Raw genomic sequence first — 11,973 nt, 5'->3', positions numbered from 1 at the left:
CTTAAAAGGCAACATAAGCGAGTTCCTTACACTTAATTAAACTCAATAGAAACAATTGCTAATTAAAGAAACTGGGTTTTTTTTCAGAATTGGTTGAATGTTTGAAGATTTTCATCACCTCGTTCTCATGCCATCTGAATAATCAATCTGTATGTCATGTTGTATTCTCCTTTAAGGATCACCTCTGTCTTCCCACTGGCATTGACTCGCTGCCTTCCCTGTCCAAAGTCCATTGTTGTTTTTGATAAGCGATCACACGTTGGCATCACAGCCACTCTGCAGTACACCTTGATAGCTCCACCATCTTGGCACAACCTCTGCTTGACCTCTTTTTTTTCCAGAATGGAGAATGTGTACGAGGACCCTGATCTCAACACCTACCAGAACCAGTCGTCAGCCGTGTACGACGCACCCGACGTCTCAGACCTGACGGCTCACTACGACACCATTGTGGAAGCTGCAGGGGAAATACCTGACCCTCCTTCTCTCCCTCCACCTCACCCGCCATCAGAGGAGAGGCGAGGGAGTTCCTCCTCTTCCTCGTCCTCCTCGTCCTCATCCTCGTCCTCCTCGTCCTCACATGCTGGAGATGAAGAGGAACAGAAGACAGAGGAGAAAGAGGAAGTTGAAGAGCAAAGGATAGATGTGGAGGAGCGCATCAGAGAGCTGAATTGGGGGAGGGGTTCCCCAGAGGGGGTGTTGGAAAGGAAAGACTCCTCCTCTTCCTCGTCCTCTTCATCGGCCTCTGAGAAGGATGTACCTGAGGAAAAGGACACAGATAAAGTCACGCTTTATGTTAAGGTAGACGACCCTTTGTTCACTGTTGTTAGTTCACTTCAGTTATATCTTAAATGTGTGTGTGTGTGTGTGTGTGTGTGTGTGTGTGTGTGTGTGTGTGTGTGTGTGTGTGTGTGTGTGTGTGTGTGTGTGTGTGTGTGTGGGGTTGGTTAAAAAGAACATGCAATTTGCATGATCAATCCAATAGCTTGTATGCCTCATAAATCTCAGTCATAAGCATATTCATATCAGCTGCTTACAAACAAGTGTGCAAGGTCAGTGACTATCTCCAAATCCATGTGTGTGTGTGTGTGTGTGTGTGTGTGTGAGTTGGACTTAATGATCGGGCTACAAACCTCACCTTTCACACAAGCTTCTATTTATAGGCCGTAAAGTCATGTCATATTAGTGCGTGTGTGTGTGTGTGTGTGTGTGTGTGTGTGTGTGTGTGTGTGTGTGTGTGTGTGTGTGTGTGTGTGTGTGTGTGTGTGTGTGTGTGTGTGTGTGTGTGTGGCTCTTGTTCCCAATATAACCTCAGTTGGACTGACAAGAATGTTCTGACTCAGTGCTGGGATGGCTCCTGTCGCATGGCCATGTGAATTCCTGTGTGTGTGTGTGTGTGTGTGTGTGTGTGTGTGTGTGTGTGTGTGTGTGTGTGTGACTTAACACTTAGTTATTGTGTCGGGTGGTCAGCTTCCTGGAAAAAAAAACCCTTTCTCTAGTCTTGTCTATTCTAAATATCTAAAACATAACCCTCTACACTCAGCACACCCGCTTCATTTATGTCATCATCCACACACACCATGCTGAAGTCCATTAACCGTGTGGAGAGATCATAAATCTGAACCTTTGAAACTTTGGCCGTATAAATCATAGCACTATAACTCTGAGTCATTTCAGTAGATTATTGATGCCAGTGACTATACGACTGTACTTACGACTGTACTTTCAGATCAGTGTGTTATCGATGGGCTTAGTTTAAAGATATAAATCAGGTCCTGATTTTGACCTTTCATGTCGTCAGTCTGTGAAGCCTATCAAGTAGATTTGCAGCTCAGGACACTTCAATATTTATCCTATACAGACGTCAGAAGAAGACCTTAACTCAGCCTCCTTGTGCTGTCTCTTTACGGCCCTCTGTTCTCTGATTGGCCGGCTCTCTAGAAGGTCAGAACGCTGCAGGGCTGCCAGGGGGAGGGCTGCTCTCCAGTGCTGTGAGAAGACAAACAAAAATTAAAAAAATTGTCATAGCCCCAACCTGTATTGAGCTAGTCAAGTAGAAACGTTGTCTTTAATCTCTGTTTTGAATTTTAAACTGTGATCCCTGTGAATCCCAACGTCTGAATTCATTCTTCTTTCGTGCTTCATAGAAATGTGATAAACTCCGTCTTTGGTGGTTTAAAAAAAAGAGTCAAACTGAGGTTAAAAAGTTCATGAAATTCTTTTAGGTTTATAATTTGCAAGGAATATTTAAGGAAAAATATGTATTTTAATGTGTTTTTTTAAAACTAATTTTAAACAGATTTTTAAATTGACCTGTATGACATGCTTCAGTCAATTAACACAAAGTTTACCGATGAGCTCTCACTACATGCTCCGTCTATTTAACAGTTCTGTGTCTCGCTATGACATCACTGCAGTAGTAGCACACATTGCAGCTGTGCCCCCCCCCCCCGAGACCCTGTTCGGCACTACACCAAACCAAAAACATTCATGTAAAATCACAATGTGGAATTTGTCAACCCTGTCTGTAATGCTTTGGTATGTCATATATTGACATCACAAACTCCTCACAGGAGCTTTCAGCATTAATACATTTAATCAACACTCCAAAAGTGTCTGTTTTAAGGCTTTTGGAGAAGTTATCAAGAAATGAAATCTTAGCTTTAGTGAAAAATCTATTGAGAGCACATGTTCAAGCTTAAACACTTAACTGGTCAAATGATGTAAATCTTTCCAAACGGGTCACACATGATGAGTGGAAGTTGAAATGGTGAAAGTATTCATTTTGTTGAGGACTTTTTATATCGTTTATTCCTGTTTGTTCCTTTGTGTCGGGGCCAGCTGGGTAAAGCAGTGACACAGCATGGGACCCAAGGGTGCTGATGAGTCTTGAGTTGGAAAACGATGAGTCCTAATGATTCAAAGTCACCCGGCTGTGTTCCCAGTCAGATCCTGACTACCTTAACCCTCCCTTCCCCTCCCCTCCCCACCCAAGGGGGTTATTTTTTGCCCAGCACTGTCACGCCCCCCCTCTGCTGAGGCCTGGGGGAACAAATTCATCCCCTCACACACACACACACACTCTCTCTCTCTCTCTCTCTCTCTCCTGTTTCCACACACACTCACACACACGTCCTCAGCTGACACTCTGACACAGCTGCTATGGGACCAAGCGGACTTCAACGCATGGACCAGGAGTAAAAACGAACATACACACAAACACACACATTTACACACTTGTGGAAGGACGACTCACAGGATAGTAGTGGGTTTTTTTTCTTTCACTTGACCATGACGGATTCTGCAGTTGAGGACGACAAGGACCCTGATATTGAGCTGTTTGTCAAGGTGGGAAGTTTCATATGTGTTAGTATTTAATTAGATTCCTGCACAGACTTTACATTAACTCCACACAGCGTTCTATTGAGTGTGTATGGGTGTGTTGGGCCGGCTCCTTTAAGCGTGTGCATGCCATGTTGTTGTTGTTGTGTGCTGATTTTTTTTTCCGTGCGTTAACCTGACACCCACGTGTATAGACAATCTCTCCTTTTCTCTCTCTTCATGAATTATTACTGCACTCCTTTCAGTGTTCAGAGCAGCAACTTTGAATGGATCGGAAATTAATAAAGGTGATGTATTGATATACCAGAGTGAAGACTTTATGCATTTTTCTCTCTTATAGGCATTGCATATACAGAGGCCTGTCCATAGTGTGTTAGTTTGGCAGTGGGAGTTTGATAGTCAGATGATTGTATTGTGTGTGTGCTGGTTTATTTTTTTAATTTTTTGACATTACCTGTTATGCAAAACACATTTGTGAAAAATGAAAATATCGCTTCGCCTCTTGAAATGACTTGGTGTTGTTAAACATGTTTAAAAAGTTGACATATCTGGGCGCAGGTCGCATAGCGGTTAGTGCGCGCGCCCCATGTATGGAGGTTGTAGTCCTCCAAGCGGGCGGACCCAGGTTAGAATCTGACCTGTGGCTCCTTTCCAGCATGTCATTCCCCACTCTCTCTCTCTTTCTCCCTGATTTCCAACTCTATACACTGTCCTAACTCTACAATAAAAGCACAAAAAGACAGAAAACAAATCTTAAAAAAATATAAAAACATGTAGGTTAATTAAAAATCAAAAAATTGACTAAACCCGTTATATATTTTATTGTTGAGTACTTACATTATGTCAAATATTTCCAACAGTTATCAAAGCCAGAGAAATCCATAATTTTGAAAAAGTCCGTGTGTTGTCGGCAGCCGCCAAGATGAGCCGCCATGACGGACGTTGATCGTTGCCAAGGAAACCCCCGATGCTACCGCCAAAACCAAATAAAGGGAAAAAGCTGGAAAAAAAAATCTTTAAAGAAATAAAAAAGTTGGATTTTTTAAACTTTTGCAGGGAGTTAAATCAGAAAAAAAAAATACTTTAAAATTAGTATGCAACTTATGAAGATATAGCAGCCTTAACTTGGCTTAAGATAAAGTCTGGAAAGGTCACTCAGAGGGAGACTTTTGGTGTGCTTGAACCCTAACTGTGTCTTTACATTTTTGCAGATGTATTTGAATGCATAGCATCATTGCATATAAAACGACAATTAAGAAAATGAAACACTAACTGCTCTGCAAATGACCTTTCATATTGCATGGGAATCTATACGGGCAGCATAAAGGAGCATTGCTTATTTTCAAACACAACAAAAAGCTCTCATGTAAAGTATATAATACAGTATGTCATGATATCTGTCATGATATATACATGATAAAATGTGATTTCTATGAAATCTGTCAAATCTGTAAATTTAAGGACTAGATTTCCTCTGAAATGTCCTACAGAAAGTGTCATCATCCTCTGATTGACACCGTGTGTTGTGTTGTGAAAGGACAGTAGGTATATAATTTCCATAGCTGTTTCACTGCTTCAGTATTTTGGGAACAAGAAGTCCAAACAGGCAGCGGAGCGGCTAATGGAAGCAGTGTGGATTATTCATGTTGGACGAGGCATCTCATTACAGTGTCCTGTTGCACTTCTACACACAAACACTCACACACACACACAATAAATCCACTGTTTATTAGAACTATGTGTATGTGTGCAAGTGGAATGAGTCAGAATGGAGACTTAAGTCAAGTTTTTGTAGCTTTGCGTCGTCAATACACTCCAGTGTGCTCAACCTGCTTCATGCTTTAGTTGATGTCTTACCTTATCTTTCTCTGTGTTTTTGTGTTTGTTTGTGTTTGTGTGTTTGTTTGTACAGGCTGGAATCGATGGGGAGAGCATTGGAAACTGCCCCTTCTCCCAGCGCCTTTTTATGATCCTCTGGCTGAAAGGTGTAGTCTTCAATGTCACCACTGTGGACCTCAAGAGGTAATCAAATGTGTTTCATATCGTAACCCAATGACAACTTCATTAAAAAGTGCAAAAAACAAGTTATTCCATTGAAAAATCTCAAGGATTCTCTAAAAGGGTTCATTTGATAAACCCAGTGCAGAGGCGCAACAATAGGCAACTGCTTGGGGGCCCAAGGGCTGACAAACTTTAAGCCTTAGCAGTGGCTCAAAATGTGCTGAGTTTGCAATAGAAAAGGAATATTTAATTACTTGAAATTTTAATATTATCACCTATGTCAAGAAATAATCCCCTTTAATGCCAAATTAGAGTTTAAAACATGATTCCACTCTGATTAGGAAACCTGCGGACCTTCACAACCTGGCTCCAGGGACCCATCCACCTTTCCTCACCTTCCAAGGGGAAGTTCTCACTGATGTCAACAAAATCGAGGAGTACTTGGAGGACAGGCTGGCTCCACCAAAGTAGGCCCAACACACATTAACATACAAAGCAAATGGGAAAAAAATTGGAGAATGTTAATGTTGGGTTTTTTGCTTCTTAGATACCCCAAACTTGCAGCAAAGAACCGCGAATCCAACACAGCTGGAATCGACATATTTGCCAGGTTCTCGGCTTACGTCAAAAACACAAGGCCGGATCAAAATCGAGGTAAGCACTTTGTATCTACCCATGAGTCTGGTTTTGCTTTTTGAGGTTTCAGCCTGTTAAAGGGAAGTTTCCTTGCCAATGTTGCCAGGTGTTTGGTCATTGGCGGGCTAATGTTGGGTAGTACGGTTTAGACCTGCTTTACATATAGTTTTCTTGGGGAAAAAACAAGAATCATCTGCATCCAGTAAAGAAATATCCATTTAAATCCAAAACAGCAGTAATTCATCAACTGTGATAACTTGTGGATCTGTTTTTTTGTGTGTGTTTCAGCACTAGAAAAGAGTCTAGAGAAGTCCCTGGCAAAGCTGGACGACTATCTAAACGGTCCGCTGCCCGACGAGGTTCAGGACGGACAGCACAGAGGCGACGGAGTATCCAACCGCAAATACCTGGACGGAGACGAACTGACGCTGGCTGACTGCAATCTCCTGCCCAAACTTCACGTTGTCAAGGTAACCTGCTCTTGGATTGGTGTATTTTGGTGTAGATTCAACACACCACGTTTGTAGCCCGGCCTGATGGCAGTTCACCAATGAGTTTGGAAGTGTCTGCTTATGAGTTGGGTCTCTTTAGAAAAGTATTAAAAGAGTAATATCTAGATCTCTATTTTAAGTGTCATGGGATACTATTCATTGGAATTTCCTGCTTTATTAAAAAAAACCTGATTGATTGATTGATTAATATCTCAAATATTTGTTTTTGCCAGGTGGTTGCAAAGAAATACAGAAACTATGACCTCCCATCTGAATTCAGAGGGTTGTGGCGTTACCTTGGCAACGCCTACAGCCGCGACGAGTTCACCAACACATGCGCAGCAGACATGGAAATTGAGCAAGCCTATAAGGACGTAGCAAAGAGGTTGGGAAAATGAATGCCTCGAATTAACACTCACTATTATCCCTAATCTCCTTTTTAATGCTAATGTACTGAATGTGTTTAAATAAAAAAAACATAGTTTTAAAGGGGATGTTCTAATTATTAAAGACCTTGTAATCATGTAATCACAACTTAGCAACAAAGTAACTGAGCATGCTCAGATTGGAGGGTGGGGTCATGTTTTTAACTGCTTACCATTAACGCAGGAGGTCAATTCAAAAGATAATTGGGTTTAAATGTGTTTTTCTGCTTTAATTTAAGTTGCAATCATTTGATGTCTGGCTAACGAGCTAACTGCTTAGTAACCTTGTTTTAATGGCCGTGGAGCAAATTGGTAATTATCTGTTCTAGGATGTGGACATATTAGCATGTTCCATCTAGCACCTGGAGTTTTCAGTATCTTTGTAGTATTATCCATGTCGGCTCTATGTATGCCAAATAGATCAGTTAGCCCTCCCCTTCAAATCCTTTCCTTTCCCAGTGTTATAAGATAAATGTATTTTTTTGGTAATTTGAAATAGTACAGGACATAAGCTACACTGCCACAGGGGGCTGTGCTTGAACATTACATTTTTCCTTATCATACTTTAACACTGGGACGAACTAGCTAGCGCGGGGAAATGCAGAATTAGCCTGTTTCTTATAGAATTATATCCCATAGTTTCATATCAATTGAATGTTTAAGATCCCTTTTGCAGTATTTGTGTTTTAGGTGAGTTGACTAAAAGCATTAAAGTCAGCGAGAGAAAGCTTTTTCAAGAGCTGGCTAATAATAACGCTAGCTGCTAACTAGCCAAATTTGCCATTTAAAGCAACAATATGTAACTTTTCCAGCTTGAATAGTACAACAACTTTAAACAGGGGAAAAGCGAGCGTCAGTGCCTTGTAGAGCGACAGAGAGGAAAATAGAAAACGGGGTAAAAACATTGCGCTGCGTCGCGCTGCGTCCTCCGCGGGCAGTTAGGACGCTCCAATAGGAAACAATAGAATTAGGCTGATTTTGATGCTGACGCTCGCTCGTGTCGCGTGCTGTTAAGACACGGTGTAACCTTTGGTGGGCACCAAAGCCAGCCAAAGCAAAGTCCTACATATTGTTGCTTTAAGGCTGCAAAGTCAATGGTAGACGGATAGAAATGGGAATCCTGCGTTTGTCATTAAAAATAACCAGGAAGTTTAAGCGGGGAATTTCTTTTTCTGCTCCTACCATTGTGTCCTTCATTTGTGTTGTGTAAGAATGAAATGAGAAACAGTCAATGACAGACTGTTTCAATTTGAGGTTATTCATCTGATTTACTGTGATGCAGATTATTTTTTCTTCTGTACACTGATCGTCTCCTTACTTTCGCTTTCCCATTAAAGTTTCTCAACTTCTACATCACCTAATAATTTTTTTTTTTTAAAGTTTGTCAATCAATACCTGAAATAATTACAGTGGCATTGTTTCATCTTAAAAACAAAACAACAAACCAAGTTTACACTCGCTGTTGTGTTGTCATGTTATTACGAGCAAACTGAGAATATGTATAATCACGAGTGCCTTAGAGGAAACCTGCTCTGCCTTCAATGTCTGTAAAGTAAATGATGTTTGAATATAATATGAATGTTATAATCGATGTCATCAAAGCACGTCTTCCTCATGGCGCCTTGTACTGATAATTTAAACAGAGTATTGCTGAAGTGGATTGTGGCTATGTTCATATTCTTTCTGATAATTAGAACCATGAACCCACTGTGTTTACTATGTCACTTATTTGAATAATAAATCTATTTTCTCAGAGACTGAGTTTGAGATTTGTGTTATTTTCCCACAGGAAGCTAAACTAGTGGATGTATGAAATATGCTACACAGGCAATAAAATAATATGTATGGACTGTTTGTCTCATAGCAAGTCAAGAGAAGTGTAAGGTTGTACAAACGGGTTTAAAAGAAAATGCGACACAAGAAAGTTTTGGTGTGTCTTCAACAACTTCCTAACTTACTATCAGTGAGCAGTAATTTGGAAGGAAAACTCTTAGTTAATTTCCTATTAGGTCATGTAGAATAAGGTAATAAATAACACTTTATTTAAAAATAAATAAATATATAAATAATTTATTTACATAAATAAATAAATGTTAAACATAATAAATAAATTTAAAAAAAGTTAGTTAAGGGTGAATAAGGTGACCTGAAGTGGTACCACTGGCTCTTATGTATGAATTGTGTAGGTAAATAGTCTATGGCAGTGGTTCTCAACTGGTCTTGCCTCAGGACCCACCACAAGCTCCTTTATGAAAAATCTCGACCCGACTTTCAGATATTTTTCAACCAATCAGATTTGTTCAATGAAAACATTTGCAGTTTGGATCCCAGACAGTGAAACCAAACAAAACAAACATTTTGGAAAAGCACCTCATAGACATTTTTGACACAAGATTTTTTCCAGGCACACATTAGCAACCCACTGAAAATGGCTCTGCGACCCACTTTCGGGTCCCGACCCACCAGTTGAGAAACACTGGTCTATCATATTGTCTGATGCTTGACTTTTTCTTCCCAGGATATGAAACATTTTTAAAATACATGACCATCTTCTTTTTTTATTCACTCTTTTTTTTTGTAACTGACCTGAAACAAAGCTACTTTATTTAAATATACATTCTACATAACATATTCTACAATAGATTCAGCTTTCATGATCAAAAGGCAGAAATAAACAACTGGAAACCTTGTACGTAATGACCTAGGGATGAAGAATGCATTATCTCCAAGAAGCTATCGTGTACACAGCTCCCTGCACCCTTTGCTTTCAGTGTTTGTTTTCCCCTCACAGCAGGCTCACCTCTCCCTTTCACCCATTTCTTCAGCCCCTTATCCAAGAGACTTAATTGTATTTCCACCACACACTCTGTTTTATATTTAACTAATATAGTCTGGATCTTTACACAATTACTGGCTGTGGTAGAGACAGAGAAGCACCAGGACACAGCAGTCATAACCAGACACAAAAAATACCTTAAATTATTGAGTAATACTTTACCTTTTAGCACTTTAAGCTAAACCCAATTTGTCCTTTAAATGATTCAGTAACTCAGCTAGCTTTCAGGCTCAGACTTACTGTAGAAATATACAAAAAGCACAATGCTGTGAATCTGAAGCTCTGTGAGTGTGTGACAGCCAGCAGATGGCAGTAAACACAAAGCTTTTAATGGTCTGCGAGTGTATGTTCACAGAGTTAGGGACCGTCCTGTTTTGTTAAACTAACTTGAAGTGGCAAATGCTACTATTAGTTATGCTAAATCTGCCATGCAGTAGGTAGAAATCGAAGATTTAAGCAAGTTTCATATAATGGGAAAGTAAATATACTAAAATATAATTTGGCGAATGGCAGAATGCATAGTAATTTTTTAAAACACTTAAGTTACCCATGAAATTAAAATACATTTTCACATTTATCATCCAGCTTTCCTGCGTTAAATGCTAATTGATCTGCCATGATCTGCAAAATATGTTTCAATAAAGCATTATCTGATTCTTTTTTAACATCAAAGTATTTTCTCTTTCTGTAAAATGCTTCAAATGTTTAAGAGCTGAAGTTGCACTCAGGGGCGTTTGCACATTTTTCTATACATTTTAAAGCTTTGTCAGAGCTAACGATCCAATCAAATTCATCCCAACGTTATGTCCCGCCTTCTATCTTGTGGTTGATTCTACCCCTCAGCTAGATACTGTACTCTTGAAGTTCAGATTTGGGACTCTTATTAATTGGCTTTCTGTAATAGGGATGAGTTAAGTTAAATTTTAATGGCCTCCTTTGAAAATGCTCCATTGGCGTTGGCTATCCTAGCGGTTATGGAGGCTATAGTCCTGGAACAACTCTCTTCAGCTGTCCTTTTCAATAAAGGCAAAAATTGCCCAATTAAAAATTACTTAATTAAAAGGAAATGCTCCATTGTATTATTTTTCCTTTTAAAGGTAAAATAATGCAATTCACTGAATAAGCTTCTATCAAGATTGAACTTTTAAAATCTATAATAACAATGCATTACATTTTGATCTTTGATGAAGCAGCTAAATTATTTCTAATAAGTCACTAAAAGTTGTCAAATAAATATTGTAGGAATACGAATAAAAATATGAGGGTCAAAAAATGACTAAAGTATAAATAAATAAATAAATGTTGGGAGAAATGCATACAATAATGTATAAATAAATAAATAATTAAATAAATGCATCAATAAATATAAAAATAAATATATAAATGCTGAAAACAATACATCAATGAATAAATCATAAATACACTTTGTTAATGAAAAAGGCTATTTATATATTTTTACATGTATTTATTCATTTATTAGCATATTTCTACAGTTATATATGTATCAATGCATACATTTCCACATTAATTGAGTTATTAATTTATTTCCGTATTTTTACATTTACACATCTATTTATTTCTGTGTCCAGGTTGTAAGAGGAAAAGTATATATGTAAATTTGCTTCTGTCTGTTTTTCAAAATTGACCAATCCTACTTCAGTAATGTTAGGACGGCCCACATAATTTACATACTTACTTTTCCTTGTACAACATGGACATAAATAAATATATGAATACATTTATTTATTTATTCATTTATTTATTTATACTTTAGTCATTTTTTGTCCTTCATAAAAAACTCTGCATTTGTGCAGAACTCTGATTTGACTGACATTTATTTCTAACAGTGCTCGATTTTAAATTCTACGTTTTTCTACAAGATGTTAACACTCAGACGGTCCCTCAAGTCTCATTCGCCTTCTGCAAGTGGGCAGAGCAAACACAGACGCTCATGCTCTGTGGCTGGAATCTCTTCTTTCCAGTCTGCCTCAACACATCGACGTCTCCACTCGCCCATTCTCTGGATTTTTATGCCTCATTCACACCTTAGAACAACACCGTGGGCTACCGACAAAACCCAAATAGAAAGGTAAGATCCTGTCTTTGAGCGGAACGACTCAGCAGGTCGTTTCGTGCTCCATTGTTCGGGACGTAGAAGAAGAAGAAGAGGAGGCGCAGTGTTCAGTGTGTGTGTGTGTGTGTGTGTGTGTGTGTGTGTGTTCGGGTTCGGGAGTGGGCGACT

General features: G+C 39.2%; 2 protein-coding genes across 3 annotated transcripts in view; both read left to right on the top strand.

The window, feature by feature from the left end:
* Nucleotides 1–247: 247 nt before the first annotated feature.
* Nucleotides 248–7,786, top strand: clic5a (chloride intracellular channel 5a). 2 transcript variants are annotated; one of them, XM_061032214.1, is made up of 6 exons: nucleotides 248–801; nucleotides 5,255–5,364; nucleotides 5,685–5,810; nucleotides 5,891–5,997; nucleotides 6,268–6,449; nucleotides 6,704–7,786. In XM_061032214.1, the coding sequence occupies exons 1-6, from the start codon at nucleotides 343–345 to the stop codon at nucleotides 6,866–6,868; spliced, it is 1,149 nt and encodes a 382-aa protein (XP_060888197.1). In that variant the 5' UTR covers nucleotides 248–342; the 3' UTR covers nucleotides 6,869–7,786. The 2 variants fall into 2 exon arrangements, with proteins under 2 accessions (XP_060888197.1, XP_060888198.1); XM_061032215.1 differs by lacking the exon at nucleotides 248–801 and adding an exon at nucleotides 3,094–3,348.
* Nucleotides 7,787–11,671: 3,885 nt separating this feature from the next.
* mgat5 (alpha-1,6-mannosylglycoprotein 6-beta-N-acetylglucosaminyltransferase) overlaps nucleotides 11,672–11,973 on the top strand; it is a 95,270-nt gene continuing 94,968 nt past the window's right edge. Inside the window, exon 1 of the mRNA XM_061032209.1 lies at nucleotides 11,672–11,820. The gene's annotated coding sequence lies outside the window, so the exon portion shown is untranslated. The remainder of the gene's footprint in view (nucleotides 11,821–11,973) is intronic.

This window comes from Labrus mixtus, chromosome 24, assembly GCF_963584025.1.
Source record: "Labrus mixtus chromosome 24, fLabMix1.1, whole genome shotgun sequence".
NCBI lineage: Eukaryota > Metazoa > Chordata > Actinopteri > Labriformes > Labridae > Labrus > Labrus mixtus.
Note: the sequence above shows the minus strand (reverse complement) of the source record. Positions and strands in the feature narration are given on the sequence as shown.

Coding starts and splice junctions, on each gene's coding strand:
- clic5a (XM_061032214.1), top strand. CDS start 343: ATGGAGAATGTGTACGAGGACCCTGATCTCAACACCTACCAGAACCAG. Junction 5,365..5,684: donor ACCACTGTGGACCTCAAGAG/GTAATCAAATGT, acceptor CACTCTGATTAG/GAAACCTGCGGACCTTCACA. Junction 5,811..5,890: donor GACAGGCTGGCTCCACCAAA/GTAGGCCCAACA, acceptor TTTGCTTCTTAG/ATACCCCAAACTTGCAGCAA.